Source organism: Dromiciops gliroides, chromosome 2, assembly GCF_019393635.1.
Source record: "Dromiciops gliroides isolate mDroGli1 chromosome 2, mDroGli1.pri, whole genome shotgun sequence".
In the NCBI taxonomy this organism is placed as follows: domain Eukaryota; kingdom Metazoa; phylum Chordata; class Mammalia; order Microbiotheria; family Microbiotheriidae; genus Dromiciops; species Dromiciops gliroides.
Window position 1 is genome coordinate 281,095,571 of NC_057862.1, and position 23,318 is coordinate 281,118,888.

Genomic DNA, 23,318 nt, shown 5'->3' on the forward strand with positions numbered 1-23,318 from the left:
CCATCTCCAGAAAAAGAACTGATGGTGTCTGAATACGGATTGAAGCATATATTTTTTAGGGTTTTTTTCTTGTTTTTTTTTTTGTCAGTTTTCTTTTACAACCTGACTAATATGGAAATATTTTTGCATGACCACACATATACCTTATACTGAATTGCTTGTGTTCTTGGGGGGGAGGGGCAGGGTTGAGGAGAGAGGGAGGAAGAGAATTGGGAATACACAGTTTTAAAAATGGACGTTAAAATTGTTTTTACATGTAATTGGAAGAAAAATAAAATTCTAAATAGAAAAAAAAAAGAAAGTAGGCAGCATAGTTCAGCTGTGGTACTCTGGAATTGTGAATGGGCATTAGACTGATCATTATTCTTAAATCTTTCCAGGTAGTTTCTCTTTACTATGTTGTTGTTAATGTATAAACTGTTCTGGGGGTGGCTAAGTGGTGCAGTGGATAAAGCACCGGCCCTGGATTCAGGAGTATCTGAGTTCAAATCCAGCCTCAGACACTTGACACTTACTAGCTCTGTGACCCTGGGCAAGTCACTTAACCCCCATTGCCCCCCACAAAACAAACAAACAAAAATGTATAACCTGTTCTGATTCTGCTCACTTCACTTATAAGTACCTTTGAGTCTTCTCAAGTTTCTCTGAAATTGTACCTTTCATAATTTCTTATAGTAAAATAATATCCTATTATATTCTTATACCATAATGTGTTCAGCCATTCCCTAATGGGTACCCCCTTAATTTTTTATTCTTTGCCACTACTAAAAACGTAGCCAAAACCTGACAACCATGTTAAAAATATTTTTGTACATTAAGTTCTACAGAAAGTATATTTCATACTTTTCCTTTATTTGGTGTATAGTCCTACAAGTGGCATAGCTGGGTCAAAGGTATAACTTTAGTGACTTTGGGGGCATTGTTACAAATTGCTTTTCAGAATTGTTCTAATCCACAGCTATGCTATTAGTGTATAAATATTCCTGTTTTGTCTCAGTTCCCCCAATATTTGTAGTTTTCCTTTTGTCATTTTCAACATTCTGATGAGTGAGTTGGAATATCAGAGTTGCTTTAATTTGCATTTCCCTTATTAGTGATTAGAAACATTTTAAAATTTGTTGGTAGTTTGGACTTCTTCCTTTGAAAAACTGCCTGTTCATATTTTTTGAACATTTATTAATTAGAAATGGATCTTGTGGGGGCGGCTAGGTGGCGCAGTGGATAAAGCACCGGCCCTGGATTCAGGAGTACCTGAGTTCAAATCTGGCCTCAGACACTTGACAATTACTAGCTGTGTGACCCTGGGCAAGTCACTTAACCCCCATTGCCCCGCAAAAAAAAAAACAAAACAAAACAAAAAAAAAGAAATGGATCTTGTTCTCATAAATACGAATAAAACTCTGTATCTTGGAAATGAGAATTTAATCAGAAAAACTTGCTGTATAATTTCCCCCAATTTAGTTTCCCTTCTGATCTTAATTTCATGGGGTTTTTTTCTGCCAAAAAAAAAAAATCGTCCATTCCGTCTTCTGTAAGCCTTTATCTCTTATTTGGGGTAGCTAGGTGTGCATTGGACTGGCCCTGGAATCAGGAGGACCTGAGTTCAAATCTCACCTCAGCTTACTAGCTGTATGACCCTGGGCAAGTCACTTAACCCTAATTGCCTTAAACATCCAAGGCCCCCTCCAGTCATCCTGATAACATATCTTGCCACTAGACTCAGATGGCTCTAGAGGAGAGAGGTTGGTGACCTTGCACAGCCCTCCCTCACTTAAATTCACTACAAGTCATGATATCACCCCGATAAGGTCCTGTTTAGGAACGAAGAACAAACATACATACATACATACTTTATTTGGAAGAGTCACATGCTCTTCTTCTGTTCATAGATCTGACAGTTAACTTCTTCCTCTAATTTATGACTTCTTAAATATAAATCTTATATTCACTTTGCACTGTCTTGGCATAGTATGAATTGTTGGTCTATGTCTACTTTCTTTTTTTTTGTTTTTTGTTTTTTTGTGGGGCAATGGGGGTTAAGTGACTTGCTCAGGGTCACACAGCTAGTAAGTGTCAAGTGTCCGAGGCCAGATTTGAACTCAGGTACTCCTGAATCCAAGGCTGGTGCTTTACCACTGCGCCATCTAGCTGCCCCCTATGTCTACTTTCAACTAAGCTGTTTGCTAGTTTTCCTAGCAGTGTTAGTTGAATAATGAGTTCTTACCCCAGTAGCTTGGGGTTTTCGCAGCTAAGTAGCACAGCAGATAGAGTACTAGACCTGGAGTTAAGAACACCTGAGCTTAAATCCAGCCTTAGAAACTGTGTGACCCTGGGCAAGTCATTTAACTTCAGTCTATGAGTTTTCTCATCTGTAATGTGGGTATAACAATAGCACCTACTTCCCAGGGTTGTTGAGGATAAGCCATAAAGTGCCATATAAACAATAGCTATTATTATTATTATTGAACACTAAGTCCTACGTTCATTTTCTTTGATATAAGCTTAATTTGTTCCATGGATCAACCTATTTTTTAAGTAGTAGCAAATAGTTTTGATGATTACTGCTTTCCAATATAGTTTAAGATATGGCATAGTCAGGAACTCTTCCTCCCTTTTCATTATTTTCTTCTTTTCATTATTTTCCTTGAGATTTTTTACTACTTATTCCTTTAAATCAACATCAATGTTTTGTACTCTATGAAATAATACTTTGATATTTTGATCGATACTGTTTTAAATACATTTATTTAGGAAATATCATTTTCATTATACTGGCTTGGCCTATGCATCTAACATTTTTAACTTATTTAGGTCTTTTGTAAAGAGTTTTTATATGTATATTCATATAGCTCCTACGTCTAGGTGGGTAGATTGCCAAGTATTTTATATATTCCATAATTATTTTGAAGTTTCTCTATCCCTTCTTGCAGGATTTTTTTGGTAATATTCAAAAATGCCTATGATTTATGTGGATTTACTTTATATCCTGCAATTTTGCTAATTATTGTTTCAATTTTTTATTTGACTTAAGTTTCTCCAAGTGTACCATCATATGATACATCAGCAAAAACTATTATTGTTTTGCTTATGTGTTCCTACAATTTTTGTCTTATTATTAAACGTAAGCATTTCTAGTACTCTATCAAATAATAGTGGTGATAATGAATATACTTGCTTTATTCCAGATCTTAATGGAAAGGCCTCCAGTTTTTCCCTATCATGTTTCTCTTGGCTTCAGATATATTACAAAGACTCACATTCACTCCCTCCAATACTCCCCCTCAACCCACATTAATGAGGCAAGAAAAACAAAACATCTATTACAAACATGTAGTCAGGCAAAACAAATTCCTGCAATGACCATGTGTCCCCCTCCCCCTCCAAAAGTCTCAATCTACACTGTGAATTCATCACCTTCCTATCAGGAGTGAATAGCATCCATTTCCTTTAAGTCATTGGTTTTTATTGGAATATAGTTGGACAAAAGTTTCTAACAATTTCCTTCATTTCTTCTTCATGAGTCTTCTAGAAATGTGATTATTGTGCTGATTAGGGTTAAGTGTTTCAAAGTTGTCCTTACAACATTTTTGTTATTGTATAGCTTTTTCTGGTTCTACTTACAACAATTTATACAAATCTTACCAGGTCTCCCTGAAACCATCCTCATTATTTATATGCTATTTACCATTTAAGGAAAGCACCATTTATTTTTTAATAGAAATGAGTGTTACATTTTGTCAAAAGCTTTTTCTGCACTTATTAATATAAGCTTATAAAGTCAATTAAAATGTATAAACTTTCCTATGCTTTTGGGTTATACACCTGAGGCAATAAGTTATCAAATAGTAATCATTTCCTTGTTCAAATGAAAGAAAATAAGAATAGTATAAGACTAAATCAACAAGAGTTAATGAAGGTTTAGAATGCCATTATTTTTGATTACTCAAACTAAACCAAAACATTTTTTAATTAAGCAGGAGAAACACAACAGATAATTTCCCAAGTCTCCTCCAATTTTTTTGGTATAAATGAACTCCTTTTATTTGATTAAATACTAGGTAGACTGAAAATAAATGTGTTTTCAATGAGGAAAAATGAGGAAATTAGCTAATGTTTAATTCAGTCAATTATTAGATGTTATGCTGTATACAAGAAGGTTAAAACACACAGTTAATTTAAATTTATGTAGAAGATGGACTCATTTATTTTAAGAGAAGGAAAAACAAATACTGGAAGCAGTTCTTAGGGATGGCTAAGACAATATTTAACAGTTCTGCAAAGAGCACAAAGACCATAGTCATGTTATTATGGGCCAAAAAAGAAAGAATACAACCTCAGGGGAATGTAGGCAAGGGCAACAGATACACCTTCTTATTGAGTAAGACAAATAAATGAATGACACTTGTAATCTATTCTTCACATCAGGACTAGTAAAACCGCAAAACTTTTAAACTGGGGACCCTGCCATTCCATTCATAATCCAGCGGTTTTAAAATTCCTATCAAGTAAGAATGCTATAAAAGTATAAACTGGTTTCTTTCCCTTAGAGTAGTAGAGAACAGAAAATTGGCTTTATAAGATACTCTTTTGGAGTCTACAGCCTTCATGGAACTTCAGAGCCCCAAAAAACAAGGAGTTCATGGCAGAAGATGAAAGTGAAAAAGTAGACACAAAGGTCTGTGAAAACATCTCCCATTTTGCTATAGGTATCCATGGAACGACTGATTACTTCAGCTGGGATTCCAGACAATAAAAGTGCAGCAGTTAGTACTGTCGTCTTCACCTTCTTTTCACTCTAAATGAAGAGAAAAAGAGGGATAAATAAATCCAATTACAACTTTCAGCAAATGACACAAATCCTGTGAAAACGTTGGACTTTTTTTTTTTAGCATTACTATACAAATTGCTAGTTTAGTTTTCTTTTCTTTTCTTTCTTTTCTGGGACAATGAGGGTTAAGTGACTTGCCCAGGGTCACACAGCTAGTAAGTGTCAAGTGTCTGAGGCTGGATTTGAACTCAGGTTCTCCTAAATCCAGGGCCGGTGCTTTATCCACTGAGCCACCTAGCTGCCTTGCTAGTTTAGTTTTAAAGCATTAATGAACAGAAAAATCAAATCAACAAATGTTTACTAAGCACCTGCTATATGCAAAGTGTACTATGCCATACATTGTTGATGCAAAGAATCACAATTGTGAATATTTACGTAGTCCTTCTTATGTATATTCCCATTTGAGCCTCATGGCATTTTTGAGGTACATTCCTTTCCTGAGTATCCCAGTTGTTATTACTCTTCTCCTTCCTGCTCAATGATCATGTATAACCTTTGCAATTATGTGCTGTATCCTAGTAGTTGAAGTAAGCTCCTTAAGATCATAGACTGTTTTTCCTATTGTGTTTGTACCTTGGTGCTTAATAAAAGATTGTTGGATTACACTGCATTGGTAGCATAATTACCATCACTTATAGATGAATAAACTTATTGGCTGAATAAAATATGGCCGAACTGTCTCACAACTACTAAGTGCCAGAACTTTAGTGATTGCTGTAGTTAAAATGAGGAACTAAGGGAAGAGTCAAAGATGACTGAAATTTCAAATCTGCCTGAGTAGGAGAACGGTTGTACCCTTTAGGGAAACAAAGCATGTTACCAGGGGAGTTTCAGAAGGGACCTGAGTCCGTAAGTCCTGTGTAGCCTCTTTCCCCTTCTGCAGTAATGAAGGCAGAGAGGCAAGGAAAGATGATAAGAATCATTTTGAACCATCCACAGACTTTAATTTGGCTGTTGGGACTCTAAATGTGAGATCATTATTCAATGGCCCACAAGTGAGTATACTGCTTAAGGACACAAATCATTACAAACTTGACCTAGCACAACCTATATAAATGAAACCATTAGAAAGAAGTTGTTGAACCTAAATGAAAGGATGGGTCATAGGGACTCACTCTGTGGAGAAACAAAGAAAAGAACTGGGGGAGTTGGTTTTATTATGCTCCCTAAAGCAATCAGAAAGATTATTCATGGGACATTTGGTTATCTTGTATTGCCAAGGTCATGAATTTGCAAAAATACTACCATCAAAATAGCTGCACCTTATTCATCAATATTTATGAGAAGGAATAAGACAAAAAGAGAATTTCTAGGAAGATCTAGACCTTCCAAATATTATATAAATATATACTTTGATATCCTGTGACTTCAAAAAGTGAAAATAGGGGCAGCTAGGTGGTGCAGTGGGTAAAGCACCAGCCTTGGATTCAGGAGGACCTGAGTTCAAATCTGACCTCAGAAACTTGACACTTACTAGCTGTGTGACCCTGGGCAAGTCACTTAACCCTCATTGCCCCACAAAACAAAAACAAAATTTTTAAAAAGTGAAAATAAATGAGAACGAGGAGAAATATATTAGAAAGCATGGATCAAAAATGAGAGACACTGGGGCAACTAGATGGTGCAGTGGATAGAGCACTGGCCCTGGAGTCAGGAGTACCTGAGTTCAAATCCGGCCTCAGACACTTAACACTTACTAGCTGTGTGACCCTGGGCAAGTCACTTAACCCCAATTGCCTCACTTAAAAAAAGAGAGAGAGAGAGAGAGACACCAAAGACTTTGCTTTTCCCTAGAAAAGAACAGGTAAGTTTATGGAGACTAGAAGAATCATAATGAGAAGAAAACATGAAAGCAATTGAAACAACTCAATCTTGAACTATTTAAACAGGAAACATAATAAAAACGGGTAATGGAAAGCAAAAAATATATTAATACCAAGTGTAATTTCATATAGGAGTTTAGCCAATTTAAATCAATTTGTATAACAAGGAGATCAAAAAAGCCTAAAAAAACATATTAGCTAACCTTGACAAGCAATGCTAGAGGCAACATCAATTTAGACTATAAACTTCTCTGTAAAATCTTAGCAAGAATAAGGATGATTATTAGTAGTAAAGCTTCATAAAGCAGAGAGAAGCAGTCTATGTTAAAAACAGCTTAAAGAAATTTTGGCAAGACAACCAAATAAGTCATTCTGAGGACATTTAAAAATGAACATGGGGGCAGCTAGGGTGGCACAGTGGATAGAGCACCAGCCCTGGAGTCAGGAGGACCTGAGTTCAAATCCGACCTCAGACACTTAACACTTACTAGTTGTGTGACCCTGGGCAAGTCACTTAACCCCAATTGCCTCACAAAAAAAAAAAAAAAAACCAAAACCAACCAAACAAAAAATGAACATGGAAGGTTAATAAAGTGAAAAAATGGAAAATATCTACAAATACTTTTATATTAACTTTTCACTATCAAGGTCATGGCATGTGGAATCACAGTCTCAAATCTGCTTACAGCAGAAGCAGAAATAGCACTCGAGAATAAAGATGGTAAAAGTATCCAGATTGGACCACATATATACAGATAAGATCCTTATTAGAAGTAACAAAATTGTGATGCTCAGGTTCCTGAAGAAAGGAAAGATGCCAAAGTCATGAAAGGAAATTCTAGACTTTTTTAATTTAAAAAAAGTGACAGAAAGAACATTAACAATTATTGACTTGTATATCTATTTTTGCATTTATACAAAAACTTTAATGAGATTCATCTACATCTGTATTAAGGGGATATCTCTGACAAAGGTAATAGTAGAAATGGGATTTATTTTGTTTTTACAGAATTCTACAATGGACATTTTTTCTACTATGTAATTGACAAGGCTACGTAGAGATAAACTCACTGTTTATTATGAAAAAGGAAAATGCTCATTTAAAGGCTCTTCCAAAAAAGTCTTTCTCATACACTTACATAAAATCATTCAAAATTCCTTGGAAGATATAACAGAAGTAGCACGGTTAAATAATCCTCTTTTTTTTTGGGGGGGGGTGAGGCAATTGGGGTTAAGTGACTTGCCCAGGGTCACACAGCTAATAAGTGTTAAGTGTCTGAGGCCGCATTTGAACTCAGGTCCTCTTGAATCCAGGACGGTGCTCTATCCACTGCACCACCTAGCTGCCCCTAAATAATCCTCTTATAGTAAACACCAGGCAAGGCATAAAACAGGCAGACATGTTTGCCAATTTGATGGAGAATAAAAATTAATGAGGGATTTCCTGAGAATAGTGAATATCCTCTAGGTGCTCCTTTTTGCAAAAAACATTGTAGTGATTGGATCAAGCCCCAGAATACAGTACAATAAACATTTATAAGGCACTCTGTGTGTGTCTACATATACAAATACAGACACACACACACACACACACACACACGCATTCCCATTTGACTCTTTTAACAACCTGTAAGGTAGAAGCTATCATTATTCCCATTTTACAGATGAGAAAACTGAAGCTGAAAGAGGTTAAATGAAGTTAATAAATGTCTAAAACAGGATTTGAACTCAAATTTTCCTGATTCCAAGTCTAGTGCTCTTTCCAGACTTTTGAGTGGTTAGGGACAAACTGGTTGTATTTATACAAATGATAGGTTGATGGTTCAGGTGCTCTACTAGTATACCCATGATGTTATGAGAAAGAAACGAAAGCTTCCAATATTATAAAAGGACATGAACAAGACTCAGAAAGGACAGACAAGGATGAATAGATTCAAACTTGTAAAGTTAGAGGAAACATTATGAGATCAGAAATCCATTTAAGAATCTGAATATAATGATTTGGATTTTAAGATATATTTAAGTTGAAAACTAACCTGAGTGGTGTGAGAAAACAATGTATTTTTGGAAGCCCAGAGATCACACTCAGAGGATAATATTGGGATTGATTGGATTGACTTTGCTGATTAAGTCACTTAAAGTTGACTTGGTTGAAACCACACCTACCTGAGAGCCTGGCCCTCAGGGGGTGTGTTCTCTGAACTCGGGAAGTTCTGCTCATGGACCGTCCTCAAGTCCAGTGAACCAATGGATTTGGGTGATGCTAGCCAATTAGCTTGAAAAAGTGTGTAAGGACCACCTCTTGTCAGGACCCACAGGAAGCTTCAGCTCACACAGGCATAGAGACTTCCTTTTTGGCCTAAGATTCACTTGTAAGTGAAGGCGTCTTTTCTCTCTTCTTCCCTAGATCCTGGTGAAGCTTTCCTAACTTTCAGGGCAATGTGCTCTATCTTTACTAATACCTAATATGCTTTAATAAATACTTACTGCCCCCAAACTGGTGCTAAAGCTTCTATCTTATAAGTAGCAACATATTAGAAACCCCAGCTAATTTTCCCCAAACTTGGGACAGATATAAGGTGCCCACATATAGTTTTACTCACCACAATGGAAATATCTAAGAGTCAAGCGAAAAACCCAGGATATCTGGGTCAAATACACAGATGTGACTGGCCTATATATAAAGGTGATAGTTGAAATCATGGGAAATAGGTAAATGAAATTTCCAACTGAACAATATAGAAAGAGCTGAGAGTCAAGGACTTAATTTTGGGGAAAACTCACAAAAATTGAAAGAGCATGCAGTAAAGAAATGATTAGAAACAGAAGAAAGATGGAAGCTTCAAAGGTACAGGACTGCTGCTCAGTGTAGATGGGATGATAATAGCAGAAAAGAAAAGGAGGAGCAACACAACTCTCAACTGCTTCTTTGCCAAGAAATGATCTTTGGACTACAAAGAACAGAACAAACATGGCCAAAAGAAAATTGATAACAATGATACACAAGATGTATAGCTCCTAGCTATCCTTGATGAAGCCCAGATGAAAACATCTCAGAGTATTTTAAGAAGCAAAGAATGCATTTGCTTAAGCTACTTTCAGTGATTCCTCAAAGATTACAGAGAATGTAAGAGATAGAATAAGAATGTAAAGGGAAAATGTTGTAATTTTTGAAAGGGAAGAAAATGCAATATAGGTTAGCAATCTTTGATTGATGGCAAAATTCTATAATGTATTATTTACGGGATGGTTAATGGATAGAAAAGTAAGTGGTAATCATGTACAGCCAACATAGCTCTATCAAGAATATAATGTAGGGGCGGCTAGATGGCGCGGTGGTTAAAGCACCGGCCCTGGATTCAGGAGTTCCTGAGTTCAAATCCGGCCTCAGACACTTGACACTTACTAGCTGTGTGACCTTGGGCAAGTCACTTAACCCCCATTGCCCTGCAAAATAAATAAATAAATTAAAAAAAAAAAAAGAATATAATGTAGTCCATAAAAGGAGCATGGAGGGGGCAGCTAGATGGCGCAGTGGATAGAGCACCGGCCCTGGAGTCAGGAGTACCTGAGTTCAAATCCGGCCTCAGACACTTAACAGTTACTAGCTGTGTGACCCTGGGCAAGTCACTTAACCCCAATTGCCTCACTTAAAAAAAAAAAAAGGAGCATGGAATAGTTTATCTGTCAGATTTATGGACAGAGGAAGAATTTAGGACCAAAGAAGATATAGAGAGCAATACAAAATGTAAAATAGATAATTTTGATTATATAAAATTTAAAAGTTTTTGCGCAAAAGTAATGTAACCAAGATTATAAGGGAAGCAGAAAACTGAGAAAGAATTTTTGAAACAAATATCTCTGATAAAGGCCCCCTTTCTCAAATATATAGAGAACTGAGTCAAATTTATAAAAACACAAGTCATTCCCCAATTGATAAATGGTCGAAGGATATGAACAGGCATTTTTCAGACAAAGAAATCAAAGGTATCTATAGTCATATGAAAAAATGCTCCAGATGACTATTGATCAGAGAAATGCAAATTAAAAGAACTCTGAGGTATCACCTCACATCTATCAGAGTGGCAAAAATAACAAAAAAGGAAAATACTGGATGCTGGAGAGGATGTGGGAAAACTGGGATGCTAATCTATTGTTGGTGGAGTTGTGAATGTATCCAACCACTCTGGAGAGCAATTTGGAATTATCCCCAAAGGGCTACAGGACTGTGCATACCCTTTGATCTAGCAATACCTCTGCTAAGTTTATATCCCAAAGACATCGCAAAAAAGAGTAAAAGACCTATTTGTGTAAGTTATAGCAGCTCTTTTTGTGGTGGCTAAGAATTGGAAATAAAAGGAATGCCCATCTTTTGGGGAATGGCTAAACAAGCTATGTTATATGATAGTGATGTAATATTATTGTGCTATAAGAAATTACAAGCAGGATGATTTCAGAAAGGCCTGGAAAGACTTGTAATGAACTGATGTATAATGAAGTGAGTAGAACCAGAAGAACATTGTACATAGTGACAGGAATGTTGTTCAATGAAGAACTGTGAATGACTTAACTATTATCAGCAATACAATGATCCAAGACAATCCCAAAAGACTAACGATGAAGCATACTATCCACCTCCAAAGAAAGAACTGATATTGATTGAACAAAAACAGAAACAAGCTATTTTTTCCCTTTCATTTTTTTCTTTTATCTAAGTTTTCTTAGACAAAATGACTAATTTCACATGTATAACCTATATCTGATTGCTTGCTGCAATTTGGAACTCAAAACTTTAAATAAAAATGTTTATTATTTTTTATAAAAGAATATAGTCTAGTCTAACCAGAGCAGAAAAACAGTGGAAGTGTGGACAGACACTATGCTTCTCTTAATGAAGTCTAAGATAAAATTAGCTAAGTCAGGAGGCTCTGGAAGAGATCTAACTCCTCCGAAATTTGGAGAAAAGTGCTAAACTTGGAGTTAGGAAGATTTGACTTCAAATCCTCCCTTAGACACTTACTACCCATGTTATCCTAGTAGTCAATTCATCATATCAGACTAACCTCATTTGCTATTTTGACAAGAGAGTATTACTAGGGGCAGCTAGGTGATACAGTGGGTAGAGCACCAGCCCTGGATTCAGGAGGACCTGAGTTCAAATCCAGCCTCAGACACTTGACACTTACTAGCTGTGTGACCCTGGACAAGTCATTTAACCCCGATTGCCTCAAAAAAACCAAACAAACCAAAAAAAGAGTATTACTAGGTTGGAAGGCCTGGTAGATTAGGGGAACACAGTTAATATAGTTTATCCAGATTTTAACTAAGTAAATGACAAAGTCTCTAAGACTAGTCTTGTCCACAAGCTAGATATGTGGATTAGATCAAAGCTTCTTAAACTGTGGGTGGTGACCTCATATGGGGTCATATAACTGAATGTGGGGGTTGCAAAAAATTTGGCAACAGTAAAAGGTTATTTATACCTATTTTATGTACCCATATACCCAGGGTTGCCTAAAAATTTCTCAAGCAAAAAGGGATTATGAGTGGAAAAAGTTTAAGAAGCCCTGGATTAGATGACAGGTAGATATAGAAATTGTAAATAGTTGGATGACCAAGTGCAAAATATAGTAATTAATGGTTTGATATCAACTTGGAAGATCTTTGGTTAGTGTTCATGAATTTTGTGCTTGGCCCCATGCTGTTTGGCAATTTTATCAAGGATCTGGAAAAAAGTATAGCTAATACAAGGTTGGGGGGTGGGGGGATGTGAACAAGCAAGACGATAAATTCAGGATCCAAAAATTTCTTGGCAGAAAAATATCAAAAGATTGAATTGAGTCTAAAGTGGTGTAATTTAATCAGAATAAATTAACTTAGGTTTTTGTTGGGGTTTTTTTTGGTGAGGCAATTGGGGTTAAGTGACTTGCCCAGGGTCACACAGCTAATAAGTGTAAAGTGTCTGAGGCCAGATTTGAACTTGGTCCTCCTTAAGCCAGGGCCAATGCTCTATCCACTGTGCCACCTAGCTGCCCTTAACTTAGGTTTTAAAAAAACAAACAACATAAGTACAAGAAGGGAAGTTCACCAGAAAAATATCTGATTTTTAGGGAATGATAAATTCAATAGGAGTCAAGAGTATGACAGACAAAAAGCTAATATAATCTCAGTCTTAATTAAGAGAAACATAGTATCCAAACGTGTCCACTACTTTTCTGCCATGGAGAGATTACATTTAGGATTGTGTTTGATTCTAGGTGCCACATTTTAAGGAGGACACTGAAAAGCTGGAGAATATCCAGAGGAAAATAGCCAAGATGGTAGAGGGTGTTGAAATTATGCCACGTGAGAACTGCTTGAAATGGAGTTAGCAGGAGAAGAAAAAAAAAATTAGGGGACAAAATAACCATCTTCAAGTATCTGAAGGACTTTCATGTTGAAGAGGAAAAACACTATCCTCTAAAAAAATTAAAAAGGGGGAAAAAATGCAGCAAAATCAATCAATACATTAGCTGTGTCTTACAGTAAATTCAATGTTTTACAATCAAAGTTCACCACCTCACCCAAGAAGGAAGGCAAATATATTTTTTCCTTTTCCTCTTTGGGTCCAACCCTTTATGAAAAGCCATTTTTGAGATAATTTTAGTCACTGAACAACAGTGCTTGACTTACTAAGTACCAACTTACTTGTAGAATTTTAGCTCCTTGAACACAAGGATCATTTCCATTTTTTTCTTTGTATCCCTTGTGCCTAGTTCAGTATTTAGCATAAAGTACGTGTTTAATAAATGCTTGTTGAATTAAATTATTGGTGCTGAAGAATACAATTCATTTCCCAGGGTTCTTCAACATTTTTGTGTTATAGACCCCTTTCACAGTCTGGTGAAGTCTACAGATCCCTTCTCAGAATGTTTTTAAATGTATAAAATAAAATACATATGCTTACAAAGGATATCACTTATGCTGAAATAGTCATCAATTTTTTTTAAGATTTTATGATTTAGAACATAGTGTTATTAGCTTTTTTAAATTACCTAAGCACAACTTGAATAAAATTGGAAGATTTGTATATATTATAGGTATAACTTAACTTACCTTTGGGAAGTATTTAGATAATCCCATGAATGCAAGTTGCAAAGTAAGAAATGGAGCAAATATGGACTGTAAAGAAAAAAAGAAAATAAGCTATTAGTGTACAAATTATTCAGAAATTACATTAAGTCAAATTAATACCAACAGCAAGATTCAACTTTAAAATCACAGTAAAATGCTTAATTTTAGGTTGTTTTAAAGAATATTGTTTCTATAGAAACAAAGATGAAGAGGACAAAGGAATTTTATTCATAAACGTTGTTGCAAAATTTTCTAAGTCAACATTTGGACAAATGCCCATTTCTTTTAATGGCTTGTTACTTCCAGCTAAACAAGTCTTTCCTTATGAGTGGCTCAAAAATTATGTGGAGATACGCACATGTACTCTTGTGTATATATGTACACATATATGCATATGTATTGTTTGTATGTAGGCATACAAACATACACATGTATATGTTAGGAGGGGGTACAGAGTAGAGGGAGGTGTTAAAAATACATTCTGTGTATTTACAAGACAAGTGTTGTAAATATATTTTATGTAGTTACCTGGAAGTCTTTTTTCAAAAATATGAAAATCTCAATCAGAATTTATCCCCTCCCCCCAAATTCCAGGTTCTTATAATCTATAAATAATAAAGTTCATCAAGTTTTCACTCGTGGCCTGCTCACTTTTATTTCTGACATAATTTTAGCAAAGTTGGTTATCTGGTTTTTTAGCCCATAGCAGATTAGAAGTAGATGAGGTTAGGATGTTATAGAAATACTACAAATAAAATTTAAGAATTTTAAAAGCACGAGAATCCGGGCAGGTTTAATTTAATGATTAATAGCCCTACATATTGCAATAGCTTCTGAAGAGATCACCATTGGATTATAGACATACAACAATGGACAGTGAGTATATGTTTGCTGCTGCTTATAATTTAGCTAACTATACTGTCATTCCTTACTAAAAAAATACTAACACCTGTAACTGAAAAGGATCTAAAATGTAAAGTTCACATTTTTAAAAGGGGTAGACCAAATACAGAAATTATGTTCATGACTACAGTTCCTAAGTAAAACACGGAATTATTTAAAAAAATTGTTAAAAATATTTAAGAAGATAAAATGTTCCATAATTTTTTTAAGTTACAATGCTTATCTGGAAAATCAACCTATTTGGAAAACTCTGTTCTCCCATGATTCCAGAGGCAACTTTTTAGTAATATAGAAGATAAGACCTTACACAGACCCTAAAGTTTTGAAAATAGTTCCATCATGCCTGTTGTAGAAAAGCTATTTGTTCCCTCTCATTAAGTTTTGGTGTCATGTAGAGTATAAAACTACCAATTTTTTTCTTCTATTTACAGTAATATATTTTTATCTTTGATATTTATAATAATCAGCTTTCTAACTGAATACACATTATCTTGAGTACAGGGAATGTTCTTTAAGAAACAGCACTACTGGGGCAGGTAGGTAGCGCAGTGGATAGAGCACCGGCCCTGGAGTCAGGAGTACCTGAGTTCAAATCCAGCCTCAGACACTTAACACTTACTAGCTGTGTGACCCTGGGCAAGTCACTTAACCCTAATTGCCTCACTAAAAAAAAAAAAGAAAAGAAACAGCACTATTTCTTAGCTTCTCTGCATATGCTCCTTCACTGTAAAACGTAATTACTACAGTAGATTTCATTATCCAGTATTCTGTCAATTTAAACTCTTGAATAAGAAGCACTTGGACACTTCACAGTAAAGATAAATGGTAGTCAAAAGAAATAGGTTATGTTCAGTATAGAATTATTTCAATACATTTGAATTATTTGAAAAATAGTATTTAACATATGGTACACATGATCTCTACTAGGAACAATTTCATTAACCAGAGCACCATACTATGTAACTCTTTTTTTTTCCTTTTTTTTTTTGCGGGGCAATGGGGGTTAAGTGACTTGCCCAGGGTCACACAGCTAGTAAGTGTTAAATGTCTGAGGTTGGATTTGAACTCAAGTACTCCTGAATCCAGGGCCAGCGCTTTAACCACTGTGCCATCTAGCTGCCCCCCACCTATGTAACTCTTGAATAACAGAATTTCATTATCAAAAAACTCCCAAGGTTGGTAATATTAATCTACTAATGTTAGTAAAGAACTTTGAAAAGGACCTTATTTTTAGATTTGAAATACCTGGTAATTGTTAGTATCTTAGTGTTCTTTCCTTACCAAATATTTGCATACAAAAGCCCGAACTCCAAGGGCAAGCAGAGCACATCCCACCAATCTGAAAATTCGAAAAGTATCGAATTCTTCCCCTGTACTTCCATTCTCTTGACTAGGTTTCTCACTAATCAATTGTTTTCTTAACTTCATTGCTTCATCAAATCTGGAAAGATACTGGTCTAAGCCATGCTGAGAGCTTCTCTGGACAGTTTCAGTTGTAAGATCTCTTTTCCGATGACGAAGTTCAAGGTTACTGTCATTACTCCCCTCAGGTGGATTGATCAAAGAGTCTTTTTTATCTACCAGTTGGGTTCCCTTGATCTCTGTAATGCCGCCCTGGTGGTCCACTGTTCCTGGGCTAGTAGAATCACCCAGCACTACACGCTTTGAAACTGAAGGAACAGTGAGGGAGTTCAGCTTATCAGTGTCACGCTGCTTTGATTCTGTATTCACTTCTTCTTCTGAGGAAAAAAAATAAAGCATGCATGCTAGGTGATAGTCAAGATGGTATGTATTAATACAGAGCTTGCTACAGAGATAAGGAGACTATATGTATTAAAAATTATGGTTCTGAATCTAATTTATTAAAGACTTTGCAAAAACTATCAACAAAATAACAACAAAACAAAAATAACAAAATATATCCCCAGATACACCGTTGTGAAAGATTAAAACTAAACAAGACAGAAAAGATATGTTCTTTCAGAGGATGTAATATGAGTTTGATGGGGACAGGGATTTCTGTTCTTTTTCATCTAAAATTAAAACTGGTTATTAAATATGAATTTCAAATTGTACAGGGTGTGGCTAAATAAAATAGTAACTGATAATGTGATCTTTCTATTACAGAATTGTATACTGACATATTCTTAAAGATCTGAAAATGTTATTCTTTCCAAAAGGTCCTGAAAAGATAAGTTAGGATTTGCCAAGTAAAAATGGGCAAGATTAAAATAGTAGTAATTCAAGAAAGGGGGGAAATGCACTAGAAAATGATAGTGAAGAGGTACTTTTATCACTTGACAAAAAATTATTTTATTCCTGACACTTATACAGCACTTTAAAGTTTACAAAGTGCTTTATATATGCTATCTCATACAATCTTCACCATCACCCTGGGAGGTAGGTGATTGAAGCATTATCCTTGTTTTGGATATAATCCAACTGAAATTCAGAAAGGTTAACAGACACTAACTAGCCCATGGTCAAAAGTTGTTAAGTGTTAAAGGTGGGTTTCTAAAATAGATCTCAATTGACTCTAAATCCAAGGTTATTTCTATTATACCCTGTTGTTTCTAAATATCTTTTTGGGTACTTGAAATATACTTCAATGTTCCTACATTTTTCCAGCTCCCATGCATATATGTATACAATAATATGCAATTATATGCATAAATATAATATGTATGTATAAATAGAGATATATATCTATTGCCTTGGGCAGCCAGGAGGCACAGTGAATAGGCTTGGTCTAAGGAGTTCAAATCCAGGCCTCAGACACTTACTAGCTATGTGACTCTGGACAAGTTATTTAACCCTGTCTGCCTCAGTTTCCTTATCTATAAAATGAGCTGGAGAAGGATATGGCAAACCACTTCAGTATCTTTGCCATGAAAAACCCAAATAGGGGTCATGAATAGTTGGACATGACTGAAATGACTCAACAAGAACAAACTATCACCTTAAATTTTGCAAGGCTATGTTTCTGTAACTGAGTCTACCCAGAGTACTGCTACTTCTTCACAAAAATACATACAAATCTGCTATTGCTTTTTAAGTGGTGAAAAAGGCTATTTAATAAAGGAAATGTTCAATGAAATTGGAAGTACAAACTGGGATAAAATGCAGATTAAAAGTAGTTTTTAAATTCGGTTTGCAAATTACTAACTTTTAAGCTTCCAAAGGGTAAAGACTATGTCTTCTTTCAATTTATGCCTTGTCAGGGGCCTACCAGAGTACACTAAACATATTCAAAATCAAAGTTACTATTCACAGTTATTCCACATGGAAAACTTTCCCTAAATGTAACCTGTTTAGTTAAAAACAATTCTTTTACTTCAGTGCCATTAGAACATCCTTATAAGATTTGTACCACCCTCACTAACAACTCTAAACTCAGTAAAGGTGGTTTATTGGGATATCTAGAGGTGAAAAAGCAAAATAATGATAGGCTTTGTTCTTCTCTGCCTCACAGGATCAAAAAACAAGGAATGGGAAAGACACAAAAGCAAAAAGATAGCACCTAAAAATAATCGATTCCACTAATGTAATACATCTCTTAGCTATTTAGACAGAAGGGAACAGCTAAGAACCGGCCCTCCCTCCCTCCCAATCCCATCATTCCTATCCCTGATTCAGCAGGCCCACAGGTTACCAATCTTGCGGGTAATAAATGCAAAGTACAATCATTTTTTTTAAAGAGGTGAGAGATGAGAGGTGTGAGAAAGTCTATGTGTGTGTGTAGACTTTGGGGAAAGGCAAATAAATCAGAGTGCACAGTGGGGACGAGTCTACCACTCTGGGGTCGGTCAGTCTGTCCTGGGGAAGGGGCTCAACAGGGAAAATGCCTTTTGGGGTAGCCAGGAAAGCAGTCTTGCTGGGGCTGGCAGAGGACTGCAGAGATGGGAGGGAAACTTTCACTTAGGTCGCGCCTCTGGGCTCGGCTGAGATGTGGAGAAGGGCAGGGGTCCCCCGCGGGGAGCCTGGGGCAGGGGGATGGACAGGGCTGGAGGCTGGGCCCTCGGGGTTTCCCCTCCCGGGGCTGGGCACAGGTAGAGGCGGAGCCAGGGCTATGCCGAGGAGGAGCGGAGGACGCCCGGGGTCCCGGCGGGGAGCCAGGTGCCGCAGAGGGTTAAGTTGGGGCGCGAGGGGTGCCCCTACGGACTGTCATCGAGGGCCGGGGACTTAGCAGGGGGCCCCGGCTTCTCACCCGTGGCGCTCCCGCTCCGGTGGAAGCCCATGATCCGGTTGATTCGCTGCTCCGAGTTCATCAGCAGTTTCCTTCGCCTCAGCTCCGCCCGGCGCTGGGAAGCGGACAGACCCCCGCTCTCCGAAGGCCCAGGGGGTCCGGGCCCGTCTTCCCCGGTAGCGACGGTCAACGGCTCCATCCCAGCCTGAGGAGGCGCCACCCAAAGCAGTAGCAGCTGTCCGCTGGTCCCCCTCACACAATGGGCCCACTCCCCGGGGAACGCGCATGTCCCATTCTTCCCTAGGCTCGCGCAAAGCCAGGGGACCTAGGGAACGCACTGCCCCGCCCCTCCCTTCCCCACCCCAACCCCGCGCGCAAACGCACTGTAGACGTCCAACGCCTTTCGTTGAGGGGGCTCGAGGCCGCCCCTCCCCCCGCCCCGGTTTCGGACCACGTGACGGGGCGCCATCTTTAGGGCAGGCAGCCTCTTCTCTGGCTTCGACACCTACGAGTTCGTTATAAGGACTAACTTTGGACATCTAGGCGAGGCAGCAGGGGAGAGAGGATGGATTTTTATACGTTCAGAGCCAGGAGATAGTAACTCGGGGCCAGGAGCGGAAAGTATGTGCCCAGGACTGAACAGCCCTGGCCAAGGGTGCTCCAGGCCGGGCTCAGTCGACCCTTTGGCCCTGCGGCTGGAGGGAAGGCCTCGGACCCGCGCTGGGCTAATAGAGATTCCCGGTGAAACCCAGGCCCAGCCTTCCCAGGGTCACCGGCCCTTTTAGTGAAAGGGAAGGAGACGAGCCAGTGCAGCAACTCACCTGGGACAAGTTACTTTCTGCCGCCCTGGCCTAGAGGAAGATTATTTGATGGGACACGGGTACATGGCCCCGGTTTAAAAAAAAAACCACAATTTTCATAATACGTTATTTACACCCGTATCTACCAGAATTTCGGTTTTCATAAGCTCAGGAGTTGTATAAACCCTAAAGTAGCCGCTAGTAAAATGGTAACTAATCACGGGGCCAAGGCTTAAGTTGGATGCATCCTATAATTTTTTATGGTACAATGAAACTCCCTAGGGCTAACAGTTTTTGGGGTTTTTTTTTTAATGACTGTCCAACTCTATTGGTCTAGGAAAAGTAATTTGAGGAAGAAATGAGAAAGCCCCAGTTTTATGATATGAGCAATTACAGTTCGTCTAGGTGGTCAATTGCTATCTTAACCCACTTTACGGAAAAGCTTGCTGGATTTGAGCCTTTCTGTGGCTGAAATCCTGGATATCGATCACATCTTCCAGTTACTATTTGTCAGTGTTACATTTTTTTTTGTTTTTTTTTTAGTGAGGCAATTGGGGTTAAGTGACTTGCCCAGGGTCACACAGCTGGTAAGTGTTAAGTGTCTGAGGCCGGATTTGAACTCAGGTACTCCTGACTCCAGGGCCGGTGCCTTATCCACTGCGCCACCTAGCCGCCCTCAGTGTTACATTTAATAAGGAAGTGTCAAAAATTTTTATTTTAGACATGGTTCCTCTGGAAAGTGGAGGAATTGGGAAAGAAGCAAAAAATCCTTGTGTTGAATACCTTGAGAAAGTTAACCATCCTCCCAGTCACAATGGCTTGAAACCTAGGCAATCATTTCTCAATTCTGTTTTCCTACTCCTGTCAATTCTACGTTCACAACATCTCTTTATACCCCCTTCTTTCCTCTGACACTGCCACTGATGTAGGAGGTGAAAAAAGGGTTAATAGAAAAACCTAAGACCCAAGCTCTAATACAGATATTAGCTCTAAAAGGGAGTCAGATCCCAGTTAACGGATAACTTAAGCTAGGTTCTCAGACCCACAGTGATAAGCATCCATAACAAACCAAACCGGGTCAGGTCAAAATAACAATAAAGTAAAGGGACAACCTATAGAAATTCTAATGAAAAATGATTATATTTTGAAACTAGCCATGGGAATCAGAAACAGACATGCACAGAAAAGGCCAAATTTGTCCCCAGGTTCACCTATGACCCGTAAACCCCCAAAACACACTTCCACAGAAAAAGTTACCCACTTCAGGGGTTGATTTAGGAACCCAGGAACTCCAAATTAGGATAAGCCCTCCCCTGTAACACCCCTAAGTGGAGAATATTATAATGAGGACACGCCCTCCCCTGTACCTCCCCAAGGTGGAGATTATCATAATTATTATAATAATATCAATTTATCCATACTATAAATATAACAGTCTTTTCTTTCACTATTGGAGGGATACCTTTCCAATATTCTGGTTCTCTCCCTGTGGTCACCCACAGTGTTGCAATAAAATTTAGGAAACTGAGTCACTGAGTCTTGTAATTCTTTTGGGACAACTCACGATCAATTTGACCCCAAATTCCATCCCACATCACCACCACCTTAGTGCAGGCCTCATCACCCTTATGGTTGGCCTCCCTGCCTAAACTTTTCCCACTTGACTTCATACTGCACTCAGCAAAGTTATCTTCATAAAGCACAAGTCAGATCTTCTCACTTCCCTGTATTCCACAAATTCCAGTGGCTCTTTCCTTCCAGAATCAAATATAAAATTCCAAGTTGCAAAGGGAAGAGATCTATTCACAACTTAGAGAAATTGTATGGAACTGGATTCCAGAAAACTTAAATGACAATTACGTTCAAATATAGAGGTGAAGTTGATAAGTGGACTTGCAACACTATCCAGAGTGGCCATTTCAGTTTCGAGATTAGTTCAGAAGCATCACTCTTTAATTTCCAAAATCAAAAGCAACAAATGAATTGGTTAACAACACAAAAAATTCTTCCAGTAGCTGTATCAAGCATAGAAACTTGCACTTCATTGAATCTCTCTCACAGTCATATACACATTTGACAGCCAAATGATTAAAAGCATGCAAAAACAGCAGAATTTAGTTTTCTTGACATTAATACTTTATTGGAAGTTTTAATTTGGTTTATCTTTCATACTTCAGTGTATGATTAATAGTGTAGTGCTTACGGTTTACTGTAATCATATCCCTATTATAAAATCCATAAAATTTAGAGTTAGAAGGATTTGGGAAATTATCTGATCCAACCCAGCATTTTACGTATGAGGAAACTGAAGCCCAATGAAATGAAGTGACTTGCCCCAGGTCATATAGCTAAATATATGGCATAATCAGCAATCAAACCTAGGTCCTCTAATTCCAAGGCTATGCATAATTTTTGCACAACTCCATACTACTTAAAAAAAATTTTTTTTAAGTTTTTATTGATGTCTTTCGTTTCCTAAGGTGGAGCCGTGGAGACCTTGAGTCAGGAAGACATCTTCCTGAGTTAAAATCTGGCCTCAGACACTTCCTAACTGTATACCCCTGGGCAAGTCACTTGATCCTGTTTACTTCAGTTTCCTCATCTGTAACATGAGCTGGAGAAGGAAATGGCAAATCACTGCATTATCTTTACCAAGAAAACCCCAAATGGAACCCAAACAGACACAACAGAAAAACAACTGAACTCTGTTTTCTTTAATTTTCCCCCAAATTCCCTTCTTTCCCAGAAAGCCACCCCATGACAAATAATATTTGTAAAGATAAAAGAAAAAAAAAACATGAAAAAAAAATCAGAAAATCTATTTAAATGTATACTTATGGACCTCCTACCTCTGAAAAGGTGGAAGTGTCTTCTCATATCTCTTCTTTTGAACCATGCTTGTTCTTTAAAATTTTGCAACATTTGGGGCAGCTAGGTGGTACAGTGGATAAAGCACCAGCCCTGGATTCAGGAGGACCTGAGTTGAAATCTGGCCTCAGACACTTAACACTTACTAGCTGTGTGACTGTGGGCAAGTCATTTAACCCTCATCCCCCCCCCCCCATTTTTTTTTTTGCAACATTCACTTTTTTTTTCCAGGTCAGTGAGGGTTAAGTGACTTGCCCAAGGTCACAGAGCTAGCAAGTGTCAAGTGTCTGAGGCCAGATTTCAACTCAGGTCATCCTGAATCCAGGGCTGGTGCTTTATTCACTGTGCCACCTAGCTGCCCCAGAGAGTATTTTCTATCTTTGATCATCTTTACCAATTTGCAGGATGTGAAATCTCAGGATTATTTTGATTTGTACTTTTTCTTATTATTTTTTCATATGGTTGTCTCATAGTACTTTTGGTTAATGGTGATTCCAAACTGGCTTCAGTCACATAATTTTAGTAGTAGCTTTTGTCCTTTCAAACTGTTCCTTAATAAAAGGAAAGGCTACTTGAACTATTATGCAGCTTGACCAAATTACCCCTGGCAGATTAGTGGGTAATAATCTAAACTCCTTATTGACCATTCATTCTTTTTTTTTTTTTTGTGGGGCAATGGGGGTTAAGTGACTTGCCCAGGGTCACACAGCCAGTAAGTGTCAAGTGTCTGAGGCTGGATTTGAACTCAGGTCCTCCTGAATCCAGGGCCAGTGCTTTATCCACTGAGCCACCTAGCT

At 37.7% G+C, this 23,318-nt stretch overlaps 1 protein-coding gene across 1 annotated transcript; it reads right to left on the minus strand.

Annotated features, from left to right (window-relative positions):
* Positions 1 to 2,938: 2,938 nt before the first annotated feature.
* CAMLG (calcium modulating ligand) lies at positions 2,939 to 19,177 on the minus strand. The gene is given in 5 exon segments (XM_043989769.1): positions 2,939 to 4,795; positions 13,747 to 13,812; positions 15,949 to 16,406; positions 18,875 to 19,076; positions 19,078 to 19,177. Coding segments are annotated over 5 exon segments (981 nt in total). The 5' UTR covers positions 19,141 to 19,177; the 3' UTR covers positions 2,939 to 4,603.
* Between the last annotated feature and the right edge of the window lie 4,141 nt (positions 19,178 to 23,318).